Here is a 23,225-nt window from a genome sequence, read left to right on the forward strand (position 1 = left end):
AATGACACTTTGGCTGCGTTTAGACTGGCGTTTTTACTAATTGGTCTTTTGACCAATCAGATCAGCTCTGGAAAATATGTGATGTGATTGGTCAAAATACCAATTTATGGCAAAAATATAAGAATTTGGTTTGCCAGTGTGAACGCAAAATGTGAATTATTTCTCCATCTGTTTCAACTGTGTTTGGCAGTGTCAGTAACTTGCTGTTTTCTATGTAGTCTACTGTCAAACGCTTCTTAAATCCTAAATGTGCAGAGACTGCCACCATCTCTCTAGTAGTGGCGATATCACTGAACCGCTGCAGTCCCTGCTCTCCCTTATGGCTCGATTGGGGTTGAGTTCCCGCCATGGTTGACTCATCTTTTGTGAATAACTACCGAGTATTATCAAAGCCAATACATAGCCTACTGTATGATTCAGTTGCAATTTATACCAGCTTGTCTCTTAGGATATAGAATAACGCTACAACTTAGCAGCATGCATTATGATACATTGATATGTATTGAAGATACAGTGAATCATGACTGTTTTATCATTTTTATCATTTGAGCCATTTTGCTCTTACTGTTGTTTTTGGCACATCACAATGCGTGAAAGTGAAAGATGTATACAACATTTTATTTATTTAATTTTATTTAACCTTTACCTAGGCAAGTCAGTTAAGAACAAATTCTTATTTACAATGAAGGCCTAGCAACAGTGGGTTAACTGCCTTGTTCAGGGGCAGAACAACAGATTTATAAAGCATCGCATTTTTGTCTTATGCATCACAGTGACCTAATATTACTTTCACTTCCTTATTTTCAGGTTTACTTTGCCTGTATTATTTATTTTTGTGGGGAGACACGTGCACTTCTCTCTCTGTGGCATAGTATATGAATGCCACCTCATCAGACTGTTGAATGAAAATATAGGGGAAGGTGAAGATGACTTAATGCCTCTGGAATGCCATGATGACACACCGTTTCTGTCTCTATATGACATGCCACAACATGCTGACCAGCCCGGGATTTTTTTCCACACCAATTGACTCAGACATGCATCATTGATGCATCACAGACGTAGACTACATATACATGCAGAGGTAGCTACAGTGGTACACACCATACAACCATGCACATTACAACACCCAGATGCATTTTCTAAGTCTTCATGTTTTTTTCATATGCCACATCACATACACCTACTCATCCAATCCCCCATAACACACACACACAAACATATGCAATCTCCTACCATACACACTAACATCTAATATGGATGAGTAATTTCCCTGTCTTTTTTGTGTATCTTTGATAAATAATGTTTTGTTGATATGTTGTTCATTTGATTATGTATCAGATTACAAGTAATAACCTTCACAATTACCAAGTGTATTTAATTAGTCACCATGAGTCACTGTTTCTTTCAGAAGACAACATGGGCTACCTTCTATAAAACTAAAGTTAGCCAGAGGAATAGTGCACTGTAATTTGGTTTTATGTAAATCAACACTGTGTTTACAACGGGTTTTTGCTATATATATTTGTTACATTTCTTAGGTGACAGATAAGCATAGAAGCAGAAAATAGCCAACTAATTGAAGCAAGCAGGGTCAAGCTGAAATAATGTTCCTCTGTTCAACAGTTTTGACTTTTGGCACAAGCTGCCTACAATTCTTGATAAATGTGTAGTTTGAGTGCATTCTTTGAGCATAAATTGTTTCTGTATCCAAGCTCTAGATGACAATCCACCTCTTCAAGGAGATAGGATACTGCTAGTACCATAGACACTCAGGAGGTAGCTGATTTAGCTTGATCTTGGCCATACTTATAAAAATATCTATATGGCTGTATAATGTATATTATATGCTACCAGGACTGCCCAACCCTCTTTCTGGAGATCTACGGTCCTGTGGGTTTTCAGTCCAACCCTAGTTTAACACACCTGATTCTACTAATTAATTGCTCAAAAAGACCTTAACTAGCTGAATCAGATACGCTAAATTAGGGTTGGACTGAAAACCTACAGGGCAGTAGATCTCAGGAAGAGGGTTGGGCAGGCTTGTGCTATATAGAGCCTATTCAGATCTTTTTTTCACTAATTGGTCCAATCAGATCAGCTCTGAAAAATATCTTGATGTAAAAAGTACCAATTACTTAGTGGAAAAAGGGTCAGAATTGAGTTGTCTGTGGTAACGCAGTCTATGTGGCTCTCTATAGCATATATACACATCATACACACTAAAATACAGTAGAATAGAATACAGTATATACATATGAAATTAGTAAAGCAGTATGTAAACATTATTCAAGAGACTAGTGTTCCATTATTAAAGTGACCAGTCAATGCCACGCCGACATTGCTCATCCTAATTCCATTATTTATTTAGATTTGTGTGTATTGTTGGGAATTGTTAGATATTACTGCACTGTTGGAGCAAGGAACAGAAGCATTTCGCTACACCCGCAATAACATCTGCTAAATATGTGTATGTGACCAATACAATTTGATTTGATTTAGAATACATGTGTATTCATGTCATAATATTCTAAATGTTTGACATGGTAAAGACTCTACAGCAATCCTTTTTACACCGGCCAAGGTTGAAGGAGCTGATGATAATGCACGATTCCTGATTCACCACGACAGATATCCCGGAAAACCAATCAGTGCACAGGCTGAATCTTTATTGGTCGTCATAAATTACCACAGCCTCAAAGTCATAATTATTGGCTAAACCCCGCCAATTTCTACATTTAATCTTCTTACACTGCTAACTTTATGCCTAACCTTACATTTTAAGATATAGACCATTTTGACTTTGTGGCTGTGGTAACAACCATCTTTATGGTTGTGACGAAAGTGAGTACAGCTTCGACCGGAAGTTATTTTTGGTAGCACGTCAGGAGAGCAATTTAGCGTACCTTTTATTTTATTATTATTTTTATTTCACCTTTATTTAACCAGGTAGGCAAGTTGAGAATAAGTTCTCATTTACAATTGTGACCTGGCCAAGATAAAGCAAAGCAGTTCGACACATACAACAACACAGAGTTACATATGGAGTAAAACAAACGTACAGTCAATAATACAGTAGACAAATAGGTCTATATATGATGTGAGACAAGGGAGGTCAAGGCAAAAAAAGGCCATAGTGGCGAAGTAAATACAATATAGCAAGTAAAACACTGGAATTGTAGATTTGCAGTGGAAGAATGTGCAAAGCAGAAATAAAAATAATGGGATGCAAAGGAGGAAAATAAATACAAATACAGTAGGGGAAGAGTTAGTTGTTTGGGCTAAATTATAGATGGGCTATGTACGGGTGCAGTAATCTGTGAGCTGCTCTGACAGCTGGGGCTTAAAGCTAGTGAGGGAGATAAGTGTTTCCAGTTTCAGAGATTTTTGTAGTTCGTTCCAGTCATTGGCAGCAGAGAACTGGAAGGAGAGGCGGCCAAAGGAAGAATTGGTTTTGGGGGTGACCAGAGAGATATACCTGCTGGAGCGCATGCTACAGGTGGGTGCTGCTATGGTGACCAGCAGGGTCTTGTAGATGACCTGTAGCCAGTGGGTTTGGCGACGAGTATGAAGCGAGGGCCAGCCAACGAGAGAGTACAGGTCGCAGTGGTGGGTAGTATATGGGGCTTTGGTGACAAAACGGATGGCACTGTGATAGACTGCATCCAATTTATTGAGTAGGGTATTGGAGGCTATTTTGTAAATGACATCGCCGAAGTCGAGGATCGGAAGGGTGGTCAGTTTTACGAGGGTATGTTTGGCAGCATGAGTGAAGGATGCTTTGTTGCGAAATAGGAAACCAATTCTAGATTTAACTTTGGATTGGAGTTGTTTGATGTGAGTCTGGAAGGAGAGTTTACAGTCTAACAGACACCTAGGTATTTGTAGTTGTCCACATATACTAAGTCAGAACCGTCCAGAGTAGTGATGCTGGACGGGCGGGCAGGTGCAGGCAGCGATCGGTTGAAGAGCATGCATTTAGTTTTACTTGTATTTAAGAGCAGTTGGAGGCCACGGAAGGAGAGTTGTATGGCATTGAAGCTCGTCTGGAGGGTTGTTAACACAGTGTCCAAAGAAGGGCCAGAAGTATACAGAATGGTGTTGTCTGCGTAGAGGTGGATCAGAGACTCACCAGCAGCAAGAGCGACATCATTGATGTATACAGAGAAGAGAGTCGGCCCAAGAATTGAACCCTGTGGCAGCCCCATAGAGACTGCAAGAGGCCCAGACAACAGGCCCTCCAATTTGACACACTGAAGTCTATCAGAGAAGTAGTTGGTGAACCAGGCGAGGCAATCATTTGAGAAACCAAGGCTATAGAGTCTGCCGATGAGGATGTGTTGATTGACAGAGTCGAAAGCCTTGGCAAGGTCAATGAATATGGCTGCACAGTATTGTTTATTATCGATGGCGGTTAAGATATCGTTTAGGACCTTGAGCGTGGATGAGGTGCACCCATGACCAGCTCTGAAACCAGATTGCATAGCGGAGAAGGTGCAGTGGGATTCGAAATGGTCGGTAATCTGTTTGTTGACTTGGCTTTCGAAGACCTTAGAAAGGCAGGGTAGGATAGATATAGGTCTGCAGCAGTTTGGGTCAAGAGTGTCCCCCCCTTTGAAGAGGGGGATGACCACAGCTGTTTTCCATTCTTTGGGAATCTCAGACGACACAAAAGAGAGTTTGAACAGGCTAGTGACAGGGGTTGCAACAATTTTGGCAGATAATTTTTAGAAAGAAAGGGTCCAGATTGTCCAGACCTTAACTCTAACCTTAACCTAAGTCTCATAACCTGATGCGTAAGAGCCAACTTATACTTGATCCGAAAATGTTGTCGGAGACTCTGTATGGAGGTGACGCAATCGAGGGGACTTTGGAGCTCAGTACCGCATGGCTGTGGGCCTCCCAAATTTTGTAACAATGCAGAGGGCTCTGTGTAGCTCCGTGTTGACATGATTGTTTTGATAGTAGGTGGGGGCGGGAGGTCCTGTGTAAACACAAACTCACTTCCTTGACAACATCCTTCGCAACAGCTCTGAGCTGTGCTGCAAAGCGCAAGAAGCATGAATGCTCTTACTTCTGCAGAGGCCCTATAACCGTAAATGCTGCACCGCCAATGCAGATGTCAGATTTACCATGTAACGCCTTTAAATTCTTCAAACCTGTTACGAAAAAGTAAATTCCGGTCGTAGCTGTACACTCTCTAGTCAGAACCCATCTTTATTTATGCCAATATAAGCGCAAATAGAACAATACAACTTTGATATGAGTATTTTGCTAACAGTTAGTGCTATCGTCTCTAAGACGTCTCTACCATGGATTCTAACCTTAACCACTACCTAACTTGAACCCTGAACCCTTAACCTTATCCATTTTTTTATTTGTATGTTTTTATTTATTCATTTTATTTTATATTAACAAACAAATATCAACAAACAAAAGAGGAATAGCCACATGCAAACAAACATACATACAAACTATTTATATTGCCAGGAATCCTAAACAAACAAAATATATTAATTAATAATACAAGTTGATTGCCTTTTTGTTTTTAATTTTAGTTAAAGTAGTGCCATGTTGTTGAAATTCAAATTCATCACAAGTTAGGTTTTGAATTAGCAATATGCATTTGCGAATATGAAATTTACCTAATATTATTAGCAGTTGAATTAAATATACTTAAACTTTATCAATGTCAGAATTTCTTAAATAAATAATTATATTTTACCTGAAGTATTTTAAATATTAGCTCCAATAAGGGGTAACGTCAGAGTTGGGACGTCCCAAGGATGCCAGATAGCCAAATGGTTATCCACGCTGCCACGCAGGCAGAGAAGGAGACCAATAATAGGTTAAGGTAATGTAAAAGGGGCGGGTTCTACGAAGGCCCAGCGTACGTATGTAGGTGAAGTTTGGGCTTTTTAAATAGTTTATATTTTATTCCATGAGTAACTAGGTCATAGTGTTATTATCATTGTTATTTTAAATATAATTGTGTACGTTGAAATATGTTATTCTACTTTAATTAACTGTCAATTGTTCTCACAGAAATGGTGGCAAAAACTAACCATCTCTCAGTTAGCTAGCACACATTAGCGAACTAGCAAGAGAAACCAGCTATAGCTTCCTAGCTAGTGACGTTAGTGTATACCATTGAAAATAGCTAGTTAATTAACGTTACTGGATGTGAAGATCCAGCAACGTATGAAGGAGCGTTGGAGGCCGTTATCAAACCGAATATTGTGTTTCTATTTTTGAACAGCTGTTTACAATGGACCTTCCACAGCATGGTTACAGAGCAAGTGGTAAGTAACGTTAGTTACAGCTAAAATGTTCTCTGGAGCTAGCTAGAGTTAGGCAAGCAAGGCTGTCTTTGCATCATGCTACATGTTGGATACTCAGTCACTTTTAGAGTCTCATAATTGCTTTGGGACTCAGTATTGTCATGCTTCACCATAGTTGACGAACCCCGGCTCAACTCCATTCTCTTATATGGATGCTGAGTTGGGTTTTCATGACTGGTCGCGGAATTTGCTAGCAACAACATTGAGTCACCATCAGTCGATTCTGAAAACGCTTAACGGTGTATGTTTGTTCTGTACAAGTGCGTTCCTTCCGCGGGGTGCCGAAATTAATAGTTAAAATAATAACTTTTAGCGAATACAACCACCGATTTTCTTTTTCCGTTGACGTCCCAATGATCCCGATTTGCATTGAAACAGTGTAATCTCTGTTTAGGTAGTATGAGCAACGAGGAAAATGTCGGTTGTATTCGTTAAAAGTATGAATTTCGACACCTTGCGGAAGGACCGCAGTTGTACAGGTATGGTGACTAAATGTTGTTGCTAACAGATCCAGAGACCAGTCCTGAAAACTTAACTTCGCCTCTATATAAGAGAACGTTTATACATTGTGAAATAATAGTGAAGACATCATCTATGAAATAACACATGGAATCATGTAGAAACCAAAAAAGTGTTAAACAAAACAAATAGCCACCCTTTGCCTTGATGACCGCTTTGCACACTCTTGGCATTCTCTCAACCAGCTTCACCTGGAATGCTTTCCCAACCATTTTGAAGGAGTTCCCACATATGCTGAGCATCTGTTGGCTGCTTTTCCGTCACTCTGCAGTCCGACTCATCCCAAACCATCTCAATATGGTTGAGGTTGGGTGATTGTGGAGGCCAGGTCATCGGATGCAGCACTCCATCACTCTCCTTCTTGGTCAAATAGCCCTGACACAGCCTGGAGGTGTGTTGGGTCATTGTTCTGTTGAAAAACAAATGATAGTCCCACCCGTTCACTCACACCGCGTCTCACAGACATGGCGGTTGGGTCCAAAAATCTCCCATTTGGACTCCAGACCAAAGGACACATTTCCACTGGTCTAATGTCCATTGCTCATGTTTCTTGGCCCAAGCAAGTCTATTCTTATTGGTGTCCTTTTAGTAGTGGTTTATTTGCAGCAATTTTACCATAAAGGCCTGATTCACTAAGTCTCCTATGAACAGTTGATGTTGAGATGTGTCTGTTACTTGAACTCTGACACATTTATTTGGGCTGCAATTCCTGAGCCTGGTAACTCCTAATGAACTTTCATCATAGCACTTGATCGTTTTTGTGACTGTACTTGAAGAAACTTTCAAAGTTATTGAAATATTCCGGATTAACTGACCTTCATGTCTTAAAGTAATGATGGACTGTCATTTCTCTTTGCTGATTTGAGCTGTTCTTGCCATATTTATATAGACTTCATCTTTTACCATATAGGGCTATCTACTGTATACCACCCCTACCATGTCACAACACAACTGATTGGCTCAAACGCATTAAGAAGGAAAGAAATAATTTGTGTTAACAAGGCACACCTGTTAATTGAAGTGCATTCTAGGTGTCTACCTCACGAAACTGGTTGAGAGAATGTCAAGTGCAAAGCTGTCAAGGCAAAGGGTGGCTACTTTGAAGATTCTAAAATTTAAAATGTGTTTTGATATAACACTTTCTTTTGGTTACTACATGATTCCATATGTGTTATTTCATAGTTTTGATGTCTTCACTATTATTCTACAATGTAGAACATGGTAAAAATAAAGAAAAACCTGGAATGAGTGTCCAAACTTTTGACAGGTAGTGTCATTTTTCACATTTATTATCAATACAAAATATTTCTGATATGATGTCATGCAATACTACAGAGGGACAAATCTCCATCTCATTTCATCCCTCTGTAGCAAAGCCAAGAGCTCGTGCAGGTCCCCACACCGGGGACCCTCTCCTCTTTGCAGATACCAGTTCTGCAGCGCCACCAATGAACAATCAGGGTTATTACACTCCTGGATACAGCATTGGAGGGGCTCCAGTTGGAGGACCAGCGGATGCTGGGGTCAACAACCTGTTTGCTGACCCAATAGCCAGTGCAGCCATGATGTATGGCTCTTCCCTGGCCAACCAGGGAAAGGAAATTGTTAACAAGGAGGTGAGAGACTCACAGAGGCTGGTCTCATTTTCATTAGGATGATGGCTACATTCCAAAAAACTAGCAGCTGAATGCACTAAAGTTGCTGCAGGTACAGTGCCTTCGGAAAGTATTCAGACCACTTTTTCCACATTTTGTTACCTTACACCCATATTCTAAAATGGATTAAATTAAACAATTTCCTCAGCAATTTACACCCACTACCCCATAATGACAAAGTGAAAACACATTTTTTGCTAATTTATAAAAAAAAATAAAAAACCGTATACCTTATTTATGTAAGTATTCAGTCCCTTTCTATGGGACTTGAAATTGAGCTCAGGTGCATCCTGTTTCCATTGATCATCCTTGAGATGTTTCTACAACTTGATTGGTGTCCACCTGTGGTAAATTCAATTGATTGGACATGATTTGGAAAGGCACACCTGTCTATAAAGGTCCCACAGTTGACCGTGCATGTCAGAGCAAAAAACAAGCCATGAGATCTAAGGAATTGTCAAAGCTCTGAGACAGGATTGTGCCGAGGCACAGATCTGGGGAAGTATGCAAAAAATGTCTGCATCATTGAAAGTCCCCAAGAACACAGTGGCCTCCCATCATTCTTAAATGGAAGAAGTTTAGAACCACCAAGACTCTTTCTAGAGCTGTCCAAACTGAGCAATCGGGGGAGAAGGGCCTTGGTCAGGGAGCTGACCAAGAACCCGATGGTCCCTCTGACAGAGCTCCAGAGTTCCTCTGGAGATGGGAGAACCTTCCAGAAAGACAACCATCTCTGCAGCACTCCACCAATCAGGCCTTTTTGGTAGAGTGGCCAGATGGAAGCCGCTCCTCAGTAAAAGGTACATGACCTCCCGCTAGGAGTTTGCCAAAAGGCATGTAAAGGACTCTGATGAAACCAAGATTGAACTCCTTGGCCTGAATGCCAAGCATCACATTGGATGGTGCCAGGTTCCTCCTTACGATGAAGCATGTTGGTGGCAGTATCATGCTGTGGGGATGTTTTTCAGTGGTAGGGACTAGAAGACAAGTCAGGATCGAGGCAAATATGAACGGAGCAAAGTACAGAGATCCTTGAACACCCCAGTCTGAGGTCCTGAGCAGGTTAAGGTTCACCTTCCAACAGGACAATGACCCTAAGCACACAGCCAAGACATCGAAGGAGTGGCTTCGGGACAAGTCTCTGAATGTCCTTGAGTGGCCCAGCCAGAGCCCGGACTTGAACCTGATCGAACATCTCTGGAGAGACCTGAAAATAGCTGTGCACCGACGCTCCCATCCAACCTGACAGAACTTGAGAGGATCTCCAGAGAAGAATGAGAGAAAATCCACAAATAGATGTTTGCCAAGCTTGTAGCGTCATACCCAAGAAGACTCGAGGTTGTAATCGCTGCCAAAGGTGCTTCGACAAAGTACGGAGTAAAGGGTCTGAATACTTATGTGAATGTGATATTTTCGTTTTTATTTTTAATAAATTTGCAGAAATTTCTAAAACAGTTTTTGCTTTGTCATTATGGGGTATTGTGTGTAGATTGATTGAGGGGGAAACTTTTTAAAAATCAATTTTAGAATAAAGCTGTAACCTAACAAAATGTGGAAAAGTTAACGGGTCTGAAATACTTTCCGAAGGATCCTTTCAGATCAACTCAGGATGAGGTTTTATGAAAATGCTTCAGCCAAATATGGATAAAGATAGGATTGTTAGGGTTAGCCTGCATCTGTTCCTTTGGCTCAGTTTGTGCCTGATGGAGCCCACTGTTTACCTTTTCCATAGTTTGTTCCTTAGCATTATAAAACATTTCTCTGTCCGTCTCTTGATGCTGGATGAGACTGCGCCAACAGTCTTTGACAGAGAATTTCATTTGCGCAATCTCCCTCTTCAGATCAGCAGGTACGTGTCTGTGAACAAGCTGAAGTACTTCTTTGCCGTCGATTCCAAATATGTAATGAAGAAACTACTGCTCCTCGTGTTCCCGTACACACATCAGGTAATGAAGTCATTTTATTACACCAAACACACCATATCACGACCTTACACTTGAATTTCCACAGCTTATGATACCCAACAGCACTGTAGCACACACTGGTGTGTCATGGAGATGGTCTCGGCGTTCCACCTTCGTCTCGTCTCATGCGCCTATCAAATAGTCAGGCCTCCGAACAAGATAATCACTCGGCTAGCACTGGTGTGTTTTGATGTGGATGTCACACAGAAGATTACAGATGTAGAAGGGACGGCTGCATTTGTGTTTCATCAATGTTTTATATTAACAAGCCTGATCAGTTTCCACACATGTTCCATACTCAGACTTAGAGAAATTGTTAGACATTCTGTGACCTGATTAAATGTTAGGTTCAGCAAAAACTATATGGCTTCTCTATGAGGTGTAAATATATTGTAATATCAATAGGACTGGGAAGTTCGTTACCACAGGGACACTCCTCTCACACCCAGGCATGATGTGAATGCGCCCGACCTTTACATACCTTGTAAGTTAATTTTATGATATCAGAAAGATGTTTAATATCATTCATCCTTCATGACGGAATCTTTTGAATTGGAATACACACTTTGAATTGTTTTGTTTCTTATTACTGTATTGTTTTTCAGCAATGGCTTTCATCACCTACATTTTGCTGGCTGGGATGGCCCTTGGCATTCAGAAGAGGTTACTTCAACTACTTTTTCTTTACAACTGTACAAACATGGCCAAGCAAATACAGTGGGGCAAAAAAGTATTTAGTCAGCCACCAATTGTGCAAGTTCTCCCACTTAAAAAGATGAGAGGCCTGTAATTGTCATCATAGGTACACTTCAACTATGACAGACAATAAGAAAAAAAATCCAGAAAATCACACTGTAGGATTTTTAATGAATTTATTTGCAAATTATGGTGGAAAATAAGTATTTGGTCAATAACAAGTTTCTCAATACTTTTATATACCCTTTGTTGGCAATGACAGAGGTCAAACGTTTTCTATATGTCTTCACAAGGTTTTCACACACTTGCTGGTATTTTGGCCCATTCCTCCATGCAGATCTCCTCTAGTGCAGTGATGTTTTAGGGCTGTTGCTGGGCAACACAGACTTCCAACTCCCTCCAAAGATTTTCTATGGGGTTGAGATCTGGAGACTGGCTAGGCCACTCCAGGACCTTGAAATGCTTCTTACGAAGCCACTCCTTCGTTGCCCGGGCGGTGTGTTTGGGATCATTGTCATGCTGAAAGACTCGGCCACGTTTCATCTTCAATGCCCTTGTTGATGGGAGGAAGGTTTCACTCAAAATCTCACGATACATGGCCCCATTCATTCTTTCCTTTACACGGATCAGTCATCCTGGTCCCTTTGCAGAAAAACAGCCCCAACGCATGATGTTTCCACCCCCATGCTTCACAGTAGGCATGGTGTTCTTTGGAGGACAAAGAATGCTGAGTTGCATCCAAACACAACAAGTTGAGTTTTTACCAAAAAGTTATATTTTGGTTTCATCTGACCATATGACATTCTCCCAATCTTCTTCTGGATCATCCAAATGCTCTCTAGCAAACTTCAGATGGGCCTGGACATGTTCTGGCTTAAGCAGGGGGACACGTCTGGCACTGTAGGATTTGAGTCCCTGGTGGCGTAGTGTGTTACTGATGGTAGGCTTTGTTACTTTGGTCCCAGCTCTCTGCAGGTCATTCACTAGGTCCCCCTGTGTGGTTCTGGCATTTTTGCTCACCGTTCTTGTGATCATTTTGACCCCATGGGGTGAGATCTTGCGTGGAGCCCCACATCGAGGGAGATTATCAGTGGTCTTGTATGTCTTCTATTTCCTAATAATTGCTCCCACAGTTGATTTCTTCAAACCAAGCTGCTTACCTATTGCAGATTCAGTCTTCCCAGCCTGGTGCAGGTCTACAATTTTGTTTCTGGTGTCCTTTGACAGCTCTTTGGTCTTGGCCATAGTGGAGTGTGACTGTTTGAGGTTGTTGACAGGTGTCTTTTATACTGATAACAAGTTCAAACAGGTGCCATTTAATACAGGTAACGAGTGGACAGAGTAGCCTCTTAAAGAAGAGGTTACAGGTCTGTGAGAGCCAGAAATCTTTCTTGCTTTGTAGGTGACCAAATACATATTTTCCACCATAATTTGCAAATAAATTCATTAAAAATCCTACAATGTGATTTTCTGGATTTTGTTTTTCTCATTTTGTCTGTCATAGTTGAAGTGTACCTATGATGAAAATTACAGGCCTCATCTTTTTAAGTGGGAGAACTTGCACAATTGGTGGCTGACTAAATACTTTTTTGCCCCACTGTATATGATTTCTGTAATGTTACAGATACTGTGTTAATGAAATTAATACATTGTATTTGTCTCTATTTGTAAATTAATCAGCAAACTAAAGTTATTCCCTCATTAATTATTGTCTATTCTTCAATGGCAGGTTCAGTCCAGAAGTCCTTGGTCTGTGTGCCAGCACTGCTTTGGTGTGGGTCGTCATAGAGGTCTTGGTCATGTTGCTGTGTCTCTACATTCTCTCTCTTCACTCTGACTTGTCCATTTTTGACCTCTTTGCATACAGTGGATACAAATATGTGGGGTAAGGGATCCAATAGATATATTTTTTTAACCTCAAGTTGTTACATTTGTTCACACATTACTGTGATACCTCTTTTTTTAGCATGATGATTCTTTGTTTTAGAATGATTTTCACAGTGCTGGGTGGTCTGCTGTTTGGCAGTGATGGGTACTTCGTGGCTCTCACTTGGTCATCTTGTGCTCTTATGTTTTTCATTGTAAGTACTTCAGAACTCTGGAACTGTTTCAGATATTGTATTACCTAGTAATGCATGCTTAATGCAAGATAGTAGGCAAGTTGACATGGTTTAATCAGTTTATTTTATTTTAAACTTTGTTTTTAGACTAAACAGCATTTTGATCACCACATCAGGTCCGCTCTCTCAAAATGAAGATTCTGTCGTCTCTCTCCCATGACTCCATGGGGGCTGGGGCGACAGCCAAACCAAGACTCCGCCTGTACATCACCGTGGCCACCGCAGCCTTTCAGCCACTCATTATCTACTGGCTCACCTCGCATCTGGTCAGGTGACCTGGTACAGGGTCTGACCCTGAGGGTCATTATTATCGAACTAAAAAAAAAAAAATGTTGATGCTTTCTACAAACTTGGCTCTTGCGAGTGTCATTTACCTACATACCAGCTCATCTGCCAGGGAAAGCGGGATGATGGATATCGAGCTGTATCTTGTGTTCAGCTTGTGGGTTAAAGCTTAAAATGAACATTTTACTTTTTACTTCTGTAGGTGAGACTTTTGTATGCAAGACATCACTTGTCACAATGAGTGTTTTACAGACAGTCATTTTTGGCCACCTTATTTATAAAGAAAGAAGGGCTTTGTATTCATGAAATTGTAATTTATGGTTATGATAAACCTTTGTCACACTCCAGTTCTTCCTCTAAAGTTTCCTGCGTATGTTGTCCGTTTGGGCTTAACAGAAATGTTGCAATGTGGTTAAATGGAAAATGATTGAGATTTTTTTATTTATTTTACCAGGTAAGTTGACTGAACACACTCATTTACAGCAACAACCTGGGGAATAGTTACAGGGGAGGAGGGGGGACTTGGAGGATGTGCTATCAGTGCCCTCTTCTGCATTTTAACCTTCTATGTTAATCCCTCCTTTTTATTATTTATCTAAACTTTGTGGAGCATGAACAAGTTTGATTATTTTTATAAAAATAAAATAGAATATAATTTTATCCATGCCTCTGTCATTTTGTTAACTGAATAATGTTTAAAAGGAAAAAATGTCTGTCGCTCAGTTGGATCATCCTGAATTTAGGGGCTCCCTTCGTGACTCAGCGGTCTAAGGCACTGCATCACAGTGCTAGGGGTGTCACTACAGACTCTGGTTTGATTCCAGGCTGTATCACAACCGGCTGTGATTGGGAGTCCCATAGGGCAGCGCACAATTGGCCCAGCGTCGTTAGGGTTTGGCTGAGGCAGGCCGTCCGTTGTAAATAAACATTTAGTTCTTCACTGACTTGCCTAGTAAAATAAAGAATTTGTTGGCAAAAGACAGAACTGTATCTTTAAGGCGAGAACGCGCAGGCGGCGGGCCATCTACAAAGCGTCCTTTTGGTTTCCAAGGGAACCCTGGAAGAGATCGCGGATAGTCGGGAATTAGATTTAGATTCTTTGTATGGTTCTCTGACAATATTTTAAACCGTTGAATGGGAGATTTAGCATGACTCAAGCCTTTTACTAATATCCCCTGACAACTATTTACGTTGCTTTATAGGTAAGACATGCATTGTCTATTTTTATTCTCAAGTATTTCTGCTCCAGAGGGCTATTTGACAAAAGACTGCTTGACTGATGGTGCTAAATGTAACTTTATATTCTACCGCCATTTTCCGAAGTATGAGCACATTGAGCAGCTTTGTTGAGCACCATGAGGCTTTATGGGCAGAATGTTCCATTTACCCTTATGAAAATAAGTTGTTTTCCAATCAAAAGGATTTTATGCATGCACCTGTCCAATGCCTATTTGCTAGCTGTCTGAATGCTAGTAACTTGGTTTATAGCTAAATCATTTATCTGTTACAGAAGTGAAATGGGGAGGACTTTGTTCAGACTTTTGTCTTAATCTTTAACTTGTTAGCTAATGTATTTTTTTTATTCTTACCAACTGAAGGTTCTTTGTGCAGGGAGTGCACAGTGAAGCTTTTGAAGAGCGATTGTTTTTTTTTTTAATTCAAAAGGTGATTCCCAACCTTTTTTGGTTACTGTACCCCGAATCACATTTTGCTCAGTCCGGAGAACCCACGAAGTACTTCCTCGTGTGCATTTTACCAGTAGGCCTATGGTCTTTTGAGTCTTCCCAAGTACACCCTATAGCAAGGGGAGGGAAGTACGGCCCGCCGGGCACTTCAATCTGGCCCGCAATACATTTTTAATGTATTTCGGGCCTTTTTTTCTCCACAATTTCGTGGTATCCAATTTAGTCTTGTCCCATTTCTGGAACTCCCGTACGGACTCGGGAGAGCCGTGCGTCCTCCGAAACACGACCCAGCCAAGCCGCACTGCTTCTTGACACAATACACGCTTAACCTGGAAGCCAGCCGCACCAATGTGTCGGAGAAAACACCGTACACCTGGCGACCGTGACAGCGTACATGCGCCCGGCCCACCACAGGACGACGCTGGGCCAATTGTGCGCAGCCTCATGGGTCTCCCAGTCACGCCAGCTGTGACACAGCCTGGGTTCGAACCCAGGTCTGTAGTGACGCCTCAAGCACTGTGATGCTGTGCCTTAGAATGCTGTGCCACTCGGTACCCCCTCCAGGGGTACATGTACTCCAGGTTGGGAACCAGTAGACTGATCTGGTCTACCATCTGATCTGCTAAGGCTATTATAAATTGGGTTTGTCTACATTTTTCTAATTGTGTAAATGCATTGCCATCAACATCAGCTGAATTTTTGACCATGCCATTGAAATAATGTTTGTCTCCTCTGCTTTGCCCATCAGATCAACTATTGAATGAGTGTATAAGAAGTCTGCTGCTGGTAGAGAGATGGAGAGTGACTCTCACACACTGCCACTCCTCCCTATATCTCTTCCTTATCCCACCACTCTCTACCACTGCCTGCCTTTCTCTTCCTCTCTTTTGCAAACTTCTTCCACTGTTCATGTTTCACTCCCTCTGTCTCCTCTATCAATCCCGCCATCCCCTACTTCACTTTGTCCCACAGCCCCAGCTTCAGTTCACCTCAAGACTCAACCTCTCTCCCCTCTTTTACACACCTTGTCCCCACCTTTGTTTCTTGATGGACAAAACTTACACTGCCTAAACTCTCTAACCACATCTGACGAAGATGACTTGACCTGCCTCAACTGGCTGCATCAAAGAGGCAACTTGCTTCCCCTGCAGCCCCTGCCCAAAACAACACCACTGCCTCAGCTGGAGCCCCAGGATCCCATACCTACCCCACACCTTCCTCCCTCCCCATCCAAGCCCCCTTACTCCTTTAGTAGTCTAATCTTCATGGCGATAGAGGACTCGCCAGACAAGAGGCTCCCAGTAAAGGGTATCTATGAATGGATAGTGAACAGCTTCCCCTACTACAGAGCAGCACCTGGGGGATGGAGAAACTCTGTTCGACACAACCTGTCTCTGAGTAAGAGCTTCCGTCGGATTCACAGGGACAAGAGCCAGGTGAGATGTGTTCACTGGTTTTCAATGTGTCAGTTTGCATGGTCTAGATTTTAGTTTGAAATTATGGTGTTTAGTGATATTGAAGATTGTGTATGATTTCTTTTTCAGTTTGTGGGGAAGGGCTCACTGTGGTGTGTGTGTCCAGAATATCGACATGCTCTTCTGGAGGTGCTCAGGAAAGCGCATTATTATCATGGCACCAACAGTAACTTACTAAACAACCCTGCGTTGTGAGTATGAACAAACACATTTGCAGTTTAGTTCAGTGTTAAATATCATGACCAATTTGCCCAAAGACTTGTTGGTTAATGAATGTCAGTTAATGATATGTCTTACAGTAGTAGACTTATCACAGCCCAGTCAGAACCTTACCAGTAGTCCAACTAACTGTATTTTTCATCCCTCTCTGTCCTGTGTGTCCGTGGAGCAGGTTGGAGGGAGCTGATTACGAAGTATCTATGGTGTGTGACACTGTGGAGATCTCAGGTTAGCCCTCCTCCATCACTAAGCATGTCAGCCTCATAGATCTTGATAACCATGCTGAACTTTGGGGTAAACTACAGCCCCTGACAGTATTGTAATGCCTCTTACAAATGTTTTTTTTTAAAGATGTCAGTTTCCTCTTAATTTTTCATTCATAGTTTAATCTAAATACTTATTTTCAATTGAGGAACAATTGATCTATCTATTACGCCTTAACTCGTCTGCCGATTTATTTATTTATTTTTTCTTTTCTTTTTTTTTCTCCCCCTAACCCTTTCTCTGCATGTTGCATGGTTGGTGAGTTTGTGTGCTGTTGTCTTGACAACAACCTTCTATTGCCTTGGAAACCTATAGCCATAGCAACACGCTGGCTCAGTTCTTTATGTCACTCTCTTTTAGTGCAGTGCTTATGTAAAACTGGTTTTGGCCAAGGCCAGTAACTCCCTACATTCCACTTAGATTGTCTACAGGGTATACACTGTAATGTAGTGATGGGTGGAAAAAATTGATAGTTATATTTTGCGATGTTATTTTGGATGATATTATATTGATACTTTGACTCCAAGTATTGATTTGTGTATATATGTGTACCAGTCAAGTTTGGCCACACCTACTCATTCCAGGGTTTTTCTTTATTTTTACAATTTTCTACATTGTAGAATAATAGTAAAGACATAAACTATGAAATCAAACAAATGGTATCATGTAGTAATCAACAAATCCAAATATATTTGAGATTCTTCAAAGTAGCCACCCTTTGCCTTGATGACAGCTATGCACACTCTTGGCATTCTCTCAACCACACCTGGAATGCATTTCAATTAACAGGTGTGCCTTGTTAATTTGTGGAATTTATTTCCTTAATACATTTGAACCAATCAGTTGTGTTGTGAGAAGGTAGGGGTGGTTTACAGAAGATAGCCCTATTTGGTAAAATATCAAGTCCTTATATTATGGCAAGAACAGCTCAAATAAGCAAAGAGAAACGACAGTCCATCATTACTTTAAGACACGAAGGTCAGTCAATCTGGAACATTTCAAGAACTTTTAAAAAGTTTCTTCAAGTGCAGTTACAAAAACCATAAAAAGCTATAATGAAACTGGCTCTCATGAGGACCGCCACAGGATTGGAAGACCCCGAGTTACCTCTGCTGCAGAGGAGAAGTTCATTGGAGTTAACAGCCTCAGAAATTGCAGCCTAAATAAATGCTTCACAGATTTCAAGTAACAGACACATCTCAACATCAACTTTTCATAGGAGACTGCGTGAATCAGCCCTTCATGGTTGAATTGCTACAAAGAAACCACTACTAAAGGACACCAATAAGAAGAAGAGATTTGCTTGGGCCAAGAAACACGAGCAATGGACATTAAACCGGTGGAAATCTGTCCTTTGGTCTGATGAGTCCGAATTTGATATTTTTGCTTCCAAACGCTGTCTATGTGAGATGCAGATTAGGTGAACAGATGATCTCCGCATTCGTGGTTCCCGCCGTGAAGCATTGAGGTGGGGGTGCTTTGCTGGTGACACTGTCAGTGATTTATTTAGAATTGAAGTCCCAGTTAACCAGTATGGCTACCACAGAATTATGCGTTACGCCATCCCATCTGGTTTGTGCTTAGTGGGACTTTCATTTGTTTCCCAACAGGACAATGACCCAACACACCTCCAGGCTGTGTAAGGCCTATTTGACCAAGAAGGAGAGTGCTGCATCAGATGACCTGGCCTCCACAATCACCTGACCTCAACCCAATTATTAAGATGATTTGGGATGAGTTGGACCGCAGAGTGAAGGAATAGCAACCAACAAGTGCTTAGCATATGTGGGAACTCCTTTAAACTGTTGGAAAAGCATTCCTGGTGACTACCTCAAGGTTCTGGTTGAGAGAATGCCAAGAGTGTGCAAAGCTGTCAAGGCAACGGGTGGCTACTTTGAATAATCTAAAATATATATATTTATATATTTTAATTTACCTTGTTTTTGGTTACTACATGTGTTATTTCATAGTTTTGTGTCTTCAATATTATTCTACATTGTAGAAAATAGTCAAAAATAAAGAAAAACCCTTGAATGAGTAGTTGTGTCCAAACTTTTGACAGGTGAGATATACAGTACCAATCTAAGCACAATATCCCATAATGACAGAGTGAAAACGTGTTTTTTAAAAATTGGGCAAATTGATTGAGAATGAAATACAGAAATATATTTTTTCCATAAGTAATAACACCCGTGTCATACTTTGAGGGGATTACAGCTTTGAGTCGTCTTGGGTATGTTTGTATCAGCTTTGCACATCTGGATTTGGGGATTTTATCCCATTCCTCCTTTCAGAGTTTATCAAGCTCTTAAGTTAGAAGGGGAGTGGTGGTAAACAGCAATCTTCAAGTCTTTCCATAGATTTTCAATAGGATTCAAGTCTGGGATTTGGCTGGACCACTCAAGGACTTTAACATTATGTTTCTTAAGCTATTCCAGCATTGCTTTGGCTGTATGATTGGGGTCATTGTCCTGTTGGAACTTAGACTGGGGGTGAAGATTTAAGGTCGTTTGCACTCTGAAGCAGGTTCTCATCAAGGATTTTCCTGTATTAGGCTCTATTCATTGTTCCCTCTATCCTTACCAGTCTCACAGTCCCTGCCGCTGAATAGCATTCCCATAGAATGATGCTGCCACCATCGTGCTTCATGGTAGGGATGGTGTTAGATGGGTCATGAACTGTGCCTGGTTTTCTCCAGACATAGCGCTTTGCATTCAGGCCAAAGAGTTCCATCTTAGTCTCATCAGACCAAATATTTTTTTGCTTTGAGTCTTCCATCTGCCTTTTTGCAAACTCTAGGCAGGCTGTCATGTGCCTTTTTCTTATGAGTGGCTTCCATCTGCCCACTCTCCCAAAAATCCCAGATTGGGTGAAGTGCTGTAGAGACTGTTGTCCTTTTTGTGGGTTCTCCCTTCTCAGCCCATTAACTCTGTAGTTCTTCTTTCCCAGTTCCTTGGTTGGATGGCCAGCTCTAAGCAGAGTCTGTGTAGTTCAATATTGTTTTCCATTTTCCAATGATGGAGACCACTGAGCTCTTGGAAACCTTCAACACTCTAGAAATAGTTTTATACCTTTTCCCAGATGGATGCCTCATCACAATTCTATCTCAGACATCTACGGAAAGTTCCTTGGACTTCCTGGTGTAGTTTCTGCTCTGACATACGCTGTCAACTGTGGGACCTTTTATATAGACAGGTATGTTTCTTTCTAAATCTGTAGATCAGTCTAATGTCCACCACGTGCCAGGTCCAGAAGTGACCCGGCATCCTCTTGGGCATCAGCATCTTATTTACATAAGTATTCAGACCCTTTGCTATGAGACTCGAAATTGAGCTTAGGTGCACCCTGTTTCCATTTATCATCCTTGAGATGTTTCTACAACTTGATTGGAGTCCACTTGTGGTAAATTCAATTGATTGGACATGATTTGGAGATGCACACAGCACTCTATATAAGGTCCCACAGTTGGCAGTGCATGTCAGAGCAAAAACCAAGCCATGAGGTCGAATGAATTCTCCTCAAAGCTCAGAGACATGATGATTGTGTAAAGAGACAGATCTGGGGAAGGGTAACCAAACATTTCTGCAGCATTGAATATCCCCAAGAACACAGTGGCCTCCACCATTCTTAAATGGAAGAAGTTTGGAACACCAAGACTCTTCCTAGAGCTGGCCACCCGGCCAAACTGAGCAATCGGGGGAGAAGGGCCTTGGTCAGGGAGGTGACCAAGAACCCAAGGGTCAGTCTGATAGAGCTCCATAGTTCCTCTGTGGAGAAGGGAGAACCCTCTAGAAGGACAACCATCTCTGCAGCACTCCACCAATCAGGCCTTTATGGTAGAGTGGCCAGATGGAAGACACTCCTCAGTAAAAGGCACATGACAGCCCGCTTGGAGTTTGCCAAAAGCCCCCTAAAGGACTCTTAGACCATGAGCATTAAGATTCTCTGGTCTGATGAAACCAAGATTGAACTCCTTGACCTGAATGCCAAGCGTCACGTCTGGAGGAAACCTGGAACCATCCCTACGGTGAATCATGGCGATGGCAGCATTATGCTGTGGGGATGTTTTTCAGTGGCAGGGACTGGGAGACTAGTCAGGATTGAGGGAACAATGAACAGAGAAAAGTACAGAGAGATCCTTGATGAAAACCTGATCCAGAGCACTCAGGACCTCAGACTGGGGCGAAGGTTCACCTTCCAATCGGACAACGACCCTAAGCACAAAGCCAAAACAACGCAGGAGTGGCTTCGGGACAAGTCTCTGAATGTCCTTGAGTGGCCGAGCCAGAGCCCTGACTTGAACCCGATCAAACATCTCTGGAGAATAAGGCTATCTCATTTTAGAATAAGGCTGTAATGTAACTTTAATGTGGAAAAAGTCAAGGGGTCTGAATACTATCCGAATGCACTGTTTTGTGAGGAACATGTTTGGAACATCAAATTGCAATAAAATGCAGAATTGAATCACAATACATATAGAATTGTGAAAATTACAATTGTGTCATTACCTTAGTATCATGATAATATCGTATCTTGAGGTCCCTAGCAATACCCAGACCTACTGTAATCTCTTTAAACTGTTCAATTGTTCTACTGTATAGGACACTATTATAAACAATTGCACATCAACCACATGGATGTTGATGTGCCACATTTTTCAATGTGCAGTATACAAACTATTTTGGGTCTCTCTCACACAGATTCCCATTGTCAAACTCTCCTCTCCTCCCCCTCTACCCCAGCCTTGACCTTAGACAACCCACCTCTCTCCTCATATCCACTTTGCCCTCTAACCCCTGACCATGAGGAGATGGTCAACATGGAGGCAATGGAATATGAGGAAGAGGTTGGTGAGGAGATGGAGAAAGACCCCCTGTCAGACAGTGGCTACATAGAGTTACACTACTACCAGTATCACCAGTACCAGTATCTGGTCCTGCCCGGGGACACTGAACTGGATCTGGAGACCGTACAGATCCTGCAGCTGGATGCTGAGGCCCAAGAGGCTGCTGGGTCACTTCTGGACCTGGCAGGGGGTGGACATTAGACTGATCTACAGATAAGGACATGCAGTGTGGTCTAAACAAATTGACCAATAGACTGAAGTACACTGTGATGTAAGGAGATTATGTGTAACCTGAGTAATATACATTTGCAGTACGTTGCTGTGTGCTGACATTTTGACACTGCCTGAGATTTGATTTGCTGTCATAAAGTGATATACTGTAGCTACTATGATTGCACATCCAAGCCACCTTACCTGATGCATGTAAACACATTTAAGCCACTCGCCACACTCATTGACATATACCAGACATTGGCGTATGCTTTTGGTATAAATTGAGGAGGAAAAATATTGACGCTGTACTGATAAGAATCAAGGCCTCTATATTTTGATGGAATACAACAGATGAATGATAACATGAGAAATCTACTGCCAATTAATCCACTCTCAGATTCAGGGGACAAAGAAATGTATGTTCAATCCTGAATCTGATTTTATAATAATCTCTACCAAGTGCATCTTTTATTGAACACTTATTATTGTGCAGAATTTATTTTATAGGCTTTGTCTATGTTTAGAAAGAAACAGACATTTGTCATTCATTCAACTCTTTTTTTTTTTCATTTCATAATTGTATTAACAATAAAGCACCAAACTCTTATAGGAACTGTTCATATTTTTTTTGTGTTCAAAGTTTTATCATGTACACCTTTTTCAAATACTTTATGGGAATCTATCAAGGAATCAAATATTTCTATAGTTTATATTTCTAAAGATCTTTGCATTCCGTGGATTCAATGTGTAGACTAACACCCCTAATTAGTGGGGAGACATTTGACTGGACATAACAAGTAACCGAAATAAATGCACATTTTTATTTGTGTCCGTCTAGGTATCATGTCAAGAGCAAAAGCGCAAGATTAACATGTTGAAAAAATCATAGCTATGTAGGAAAGTCGATTTTGGGTGTGGTGTTGATGGCATAACCACACTTTAT

At 41.3% G+C, this 23,225-nt stretch overlaps 2 protein-coding genes across 9 annotated transcripts; both read left to right on the forward strand.

Annotated features, from left to right (window-relative positions):
* Window positions 1-5,822: 5,822 nt before the first annotated feature.
* yif1a (Yip1 interacting factor homolog A (S. cerevisiae)) lies at window positions 5,823-14,240 on the forward strand. Of its 6 annotated transcripts, none has more exons than XM_024382874.2 (9): window positions 5,823-5,854; window positions 6,260-6,302; window positions 8,232-8,476; window positions 10,357-10,461; window positions 10,885-10,963; window positions 11,085-11,142; window positions 12,905-13,060; window positions 13,163-13,256; window positions 13,412-14,240. In XM_024382874.2, the coding sequence occupies exons 2-9, from the start codon at window positions 6,269-6,271 to the stop codon at window positions 13,568-13,570; spliced, it is 930 nt and encodes a 309-aa protein (XP_024238642.1). In that variant the 5' UTR covers window positions 5,823-5,854; window positions 6,260-6,268; the 3' UTR covers window positions 13,571-14,240. The 6 variants fall into 6 exon arrangements, with proteins under 6 accessions (XP_024238642.1, XP_024238639.1, XP_024238644.1 ...); XM_024382871.1 differs by having other exon boundaries at window positions 5,840-5,898; XM_024382876.2 differs by having other exon boundaries at window positions 5,840-5,898; window positions 13,383-13,568.
* Window positions 14,241-14,455: 215 nt separating this feature from the next.
* Window positions 14,456-22,900, forward strand: si:ch211-145o7.3 (forkhead box protein N2). 3 transcript variants are annotated; one of them, XM_024382880.2, is made up of 5 exons: window positions 14,456-14,782; window positions 16,014-16,701; window positions 16,810-16,931; window positions 17,132-17,187; window positions 21,924-22,900. In XM_024382880.2, exons 2-5 carry the CDS (start codon window positions 16,060-16,062, stop codon window positions 22,268-22,270), a joined length of 1,167 nt encoding a protein of 388 aa, XP_024238648.1. In that variant the 5' UTR covers window positions 14,456-14,782; window positions 16,014-16,059; the 3' UTR covers window positions 22,271-22,900. The 3 variants fall into 3 exon arrangements, with proteins under 3 accessions (XP_024238648.1, XP_024238647.1, XP_024238649.1); XM_024382879.2 differs by lacking the exon at window positions 14,456-14,782 and adding an exon at window positions 15,693-15,907; XM_024382881.2 differs by lacking the exon at window positions 14,456-14,782 and having other exon boundaries at window positions 15,693-16,701; window positions 21,966-22,900.
* Window positions 22,901-23,225: the final 325 nt, after the last annotated feature.

The sequence above is a fragment of the Oncorhynchus tshawytscha genome, linkage group LG21 (assembly GCF_018296145.1).
Source record: "Oncorhynchus tshawytscha isolate Ot180627B linkage group LG21, Otsh_v2.0, whole genome shotgun sequence".
Lineage (NCBI taxonomy): Eukaryota > Metazoa > Chordata > Actinopteri > Salmoniformes > Salmonidae > Oncorhynchus > Oncorhynchus tshawytscha.

Bases quoted from the DNA above. Each gene is read 5' to 3' on its own strand.
- yif1a (XM_024382874.2), top strand. From the start codon at position 6,269: ATGGACCTTCCACAGCATGGTTACAGAGCAAGTG. The intron at 10,462-10,884 runs GTAATGAAGTCA...TAATATCAATAG, and splicing joins TGTTCCCGTACACACATCAG to GACTGGGAAGTTCGTTACCA. The intron at 11,143-12,904 runs GTTACTTCAACT...CTTCAATGGCAG, and splicing joins GCCCTTGGCATTCAGAAGAG to GTTCAGTCCAGAAGTCCTTG.
- si:ch211-145o7.3 (XM_024382880.2), top strand. From the start codon at position 16,060: ATGGAGAGTGACTCTCACACACTGCCACTCCTCCCTATATCTCTTCCT. The intron at 16,702-16,809 runs GTGAGATGTGTT...TTTCTTTTTCAG, and splicing joins TTCACAGGGACAAGAGCCAG to TTTGTGGGGAAGGGCTCACT. The intron at 17,188-21,923 runs GTTAGCCCTCCT...TCTCTCACACAG, and splicing joins TGACACTGTGGAGATCTCAG to ATTCCCATTGTCAAACTCTC.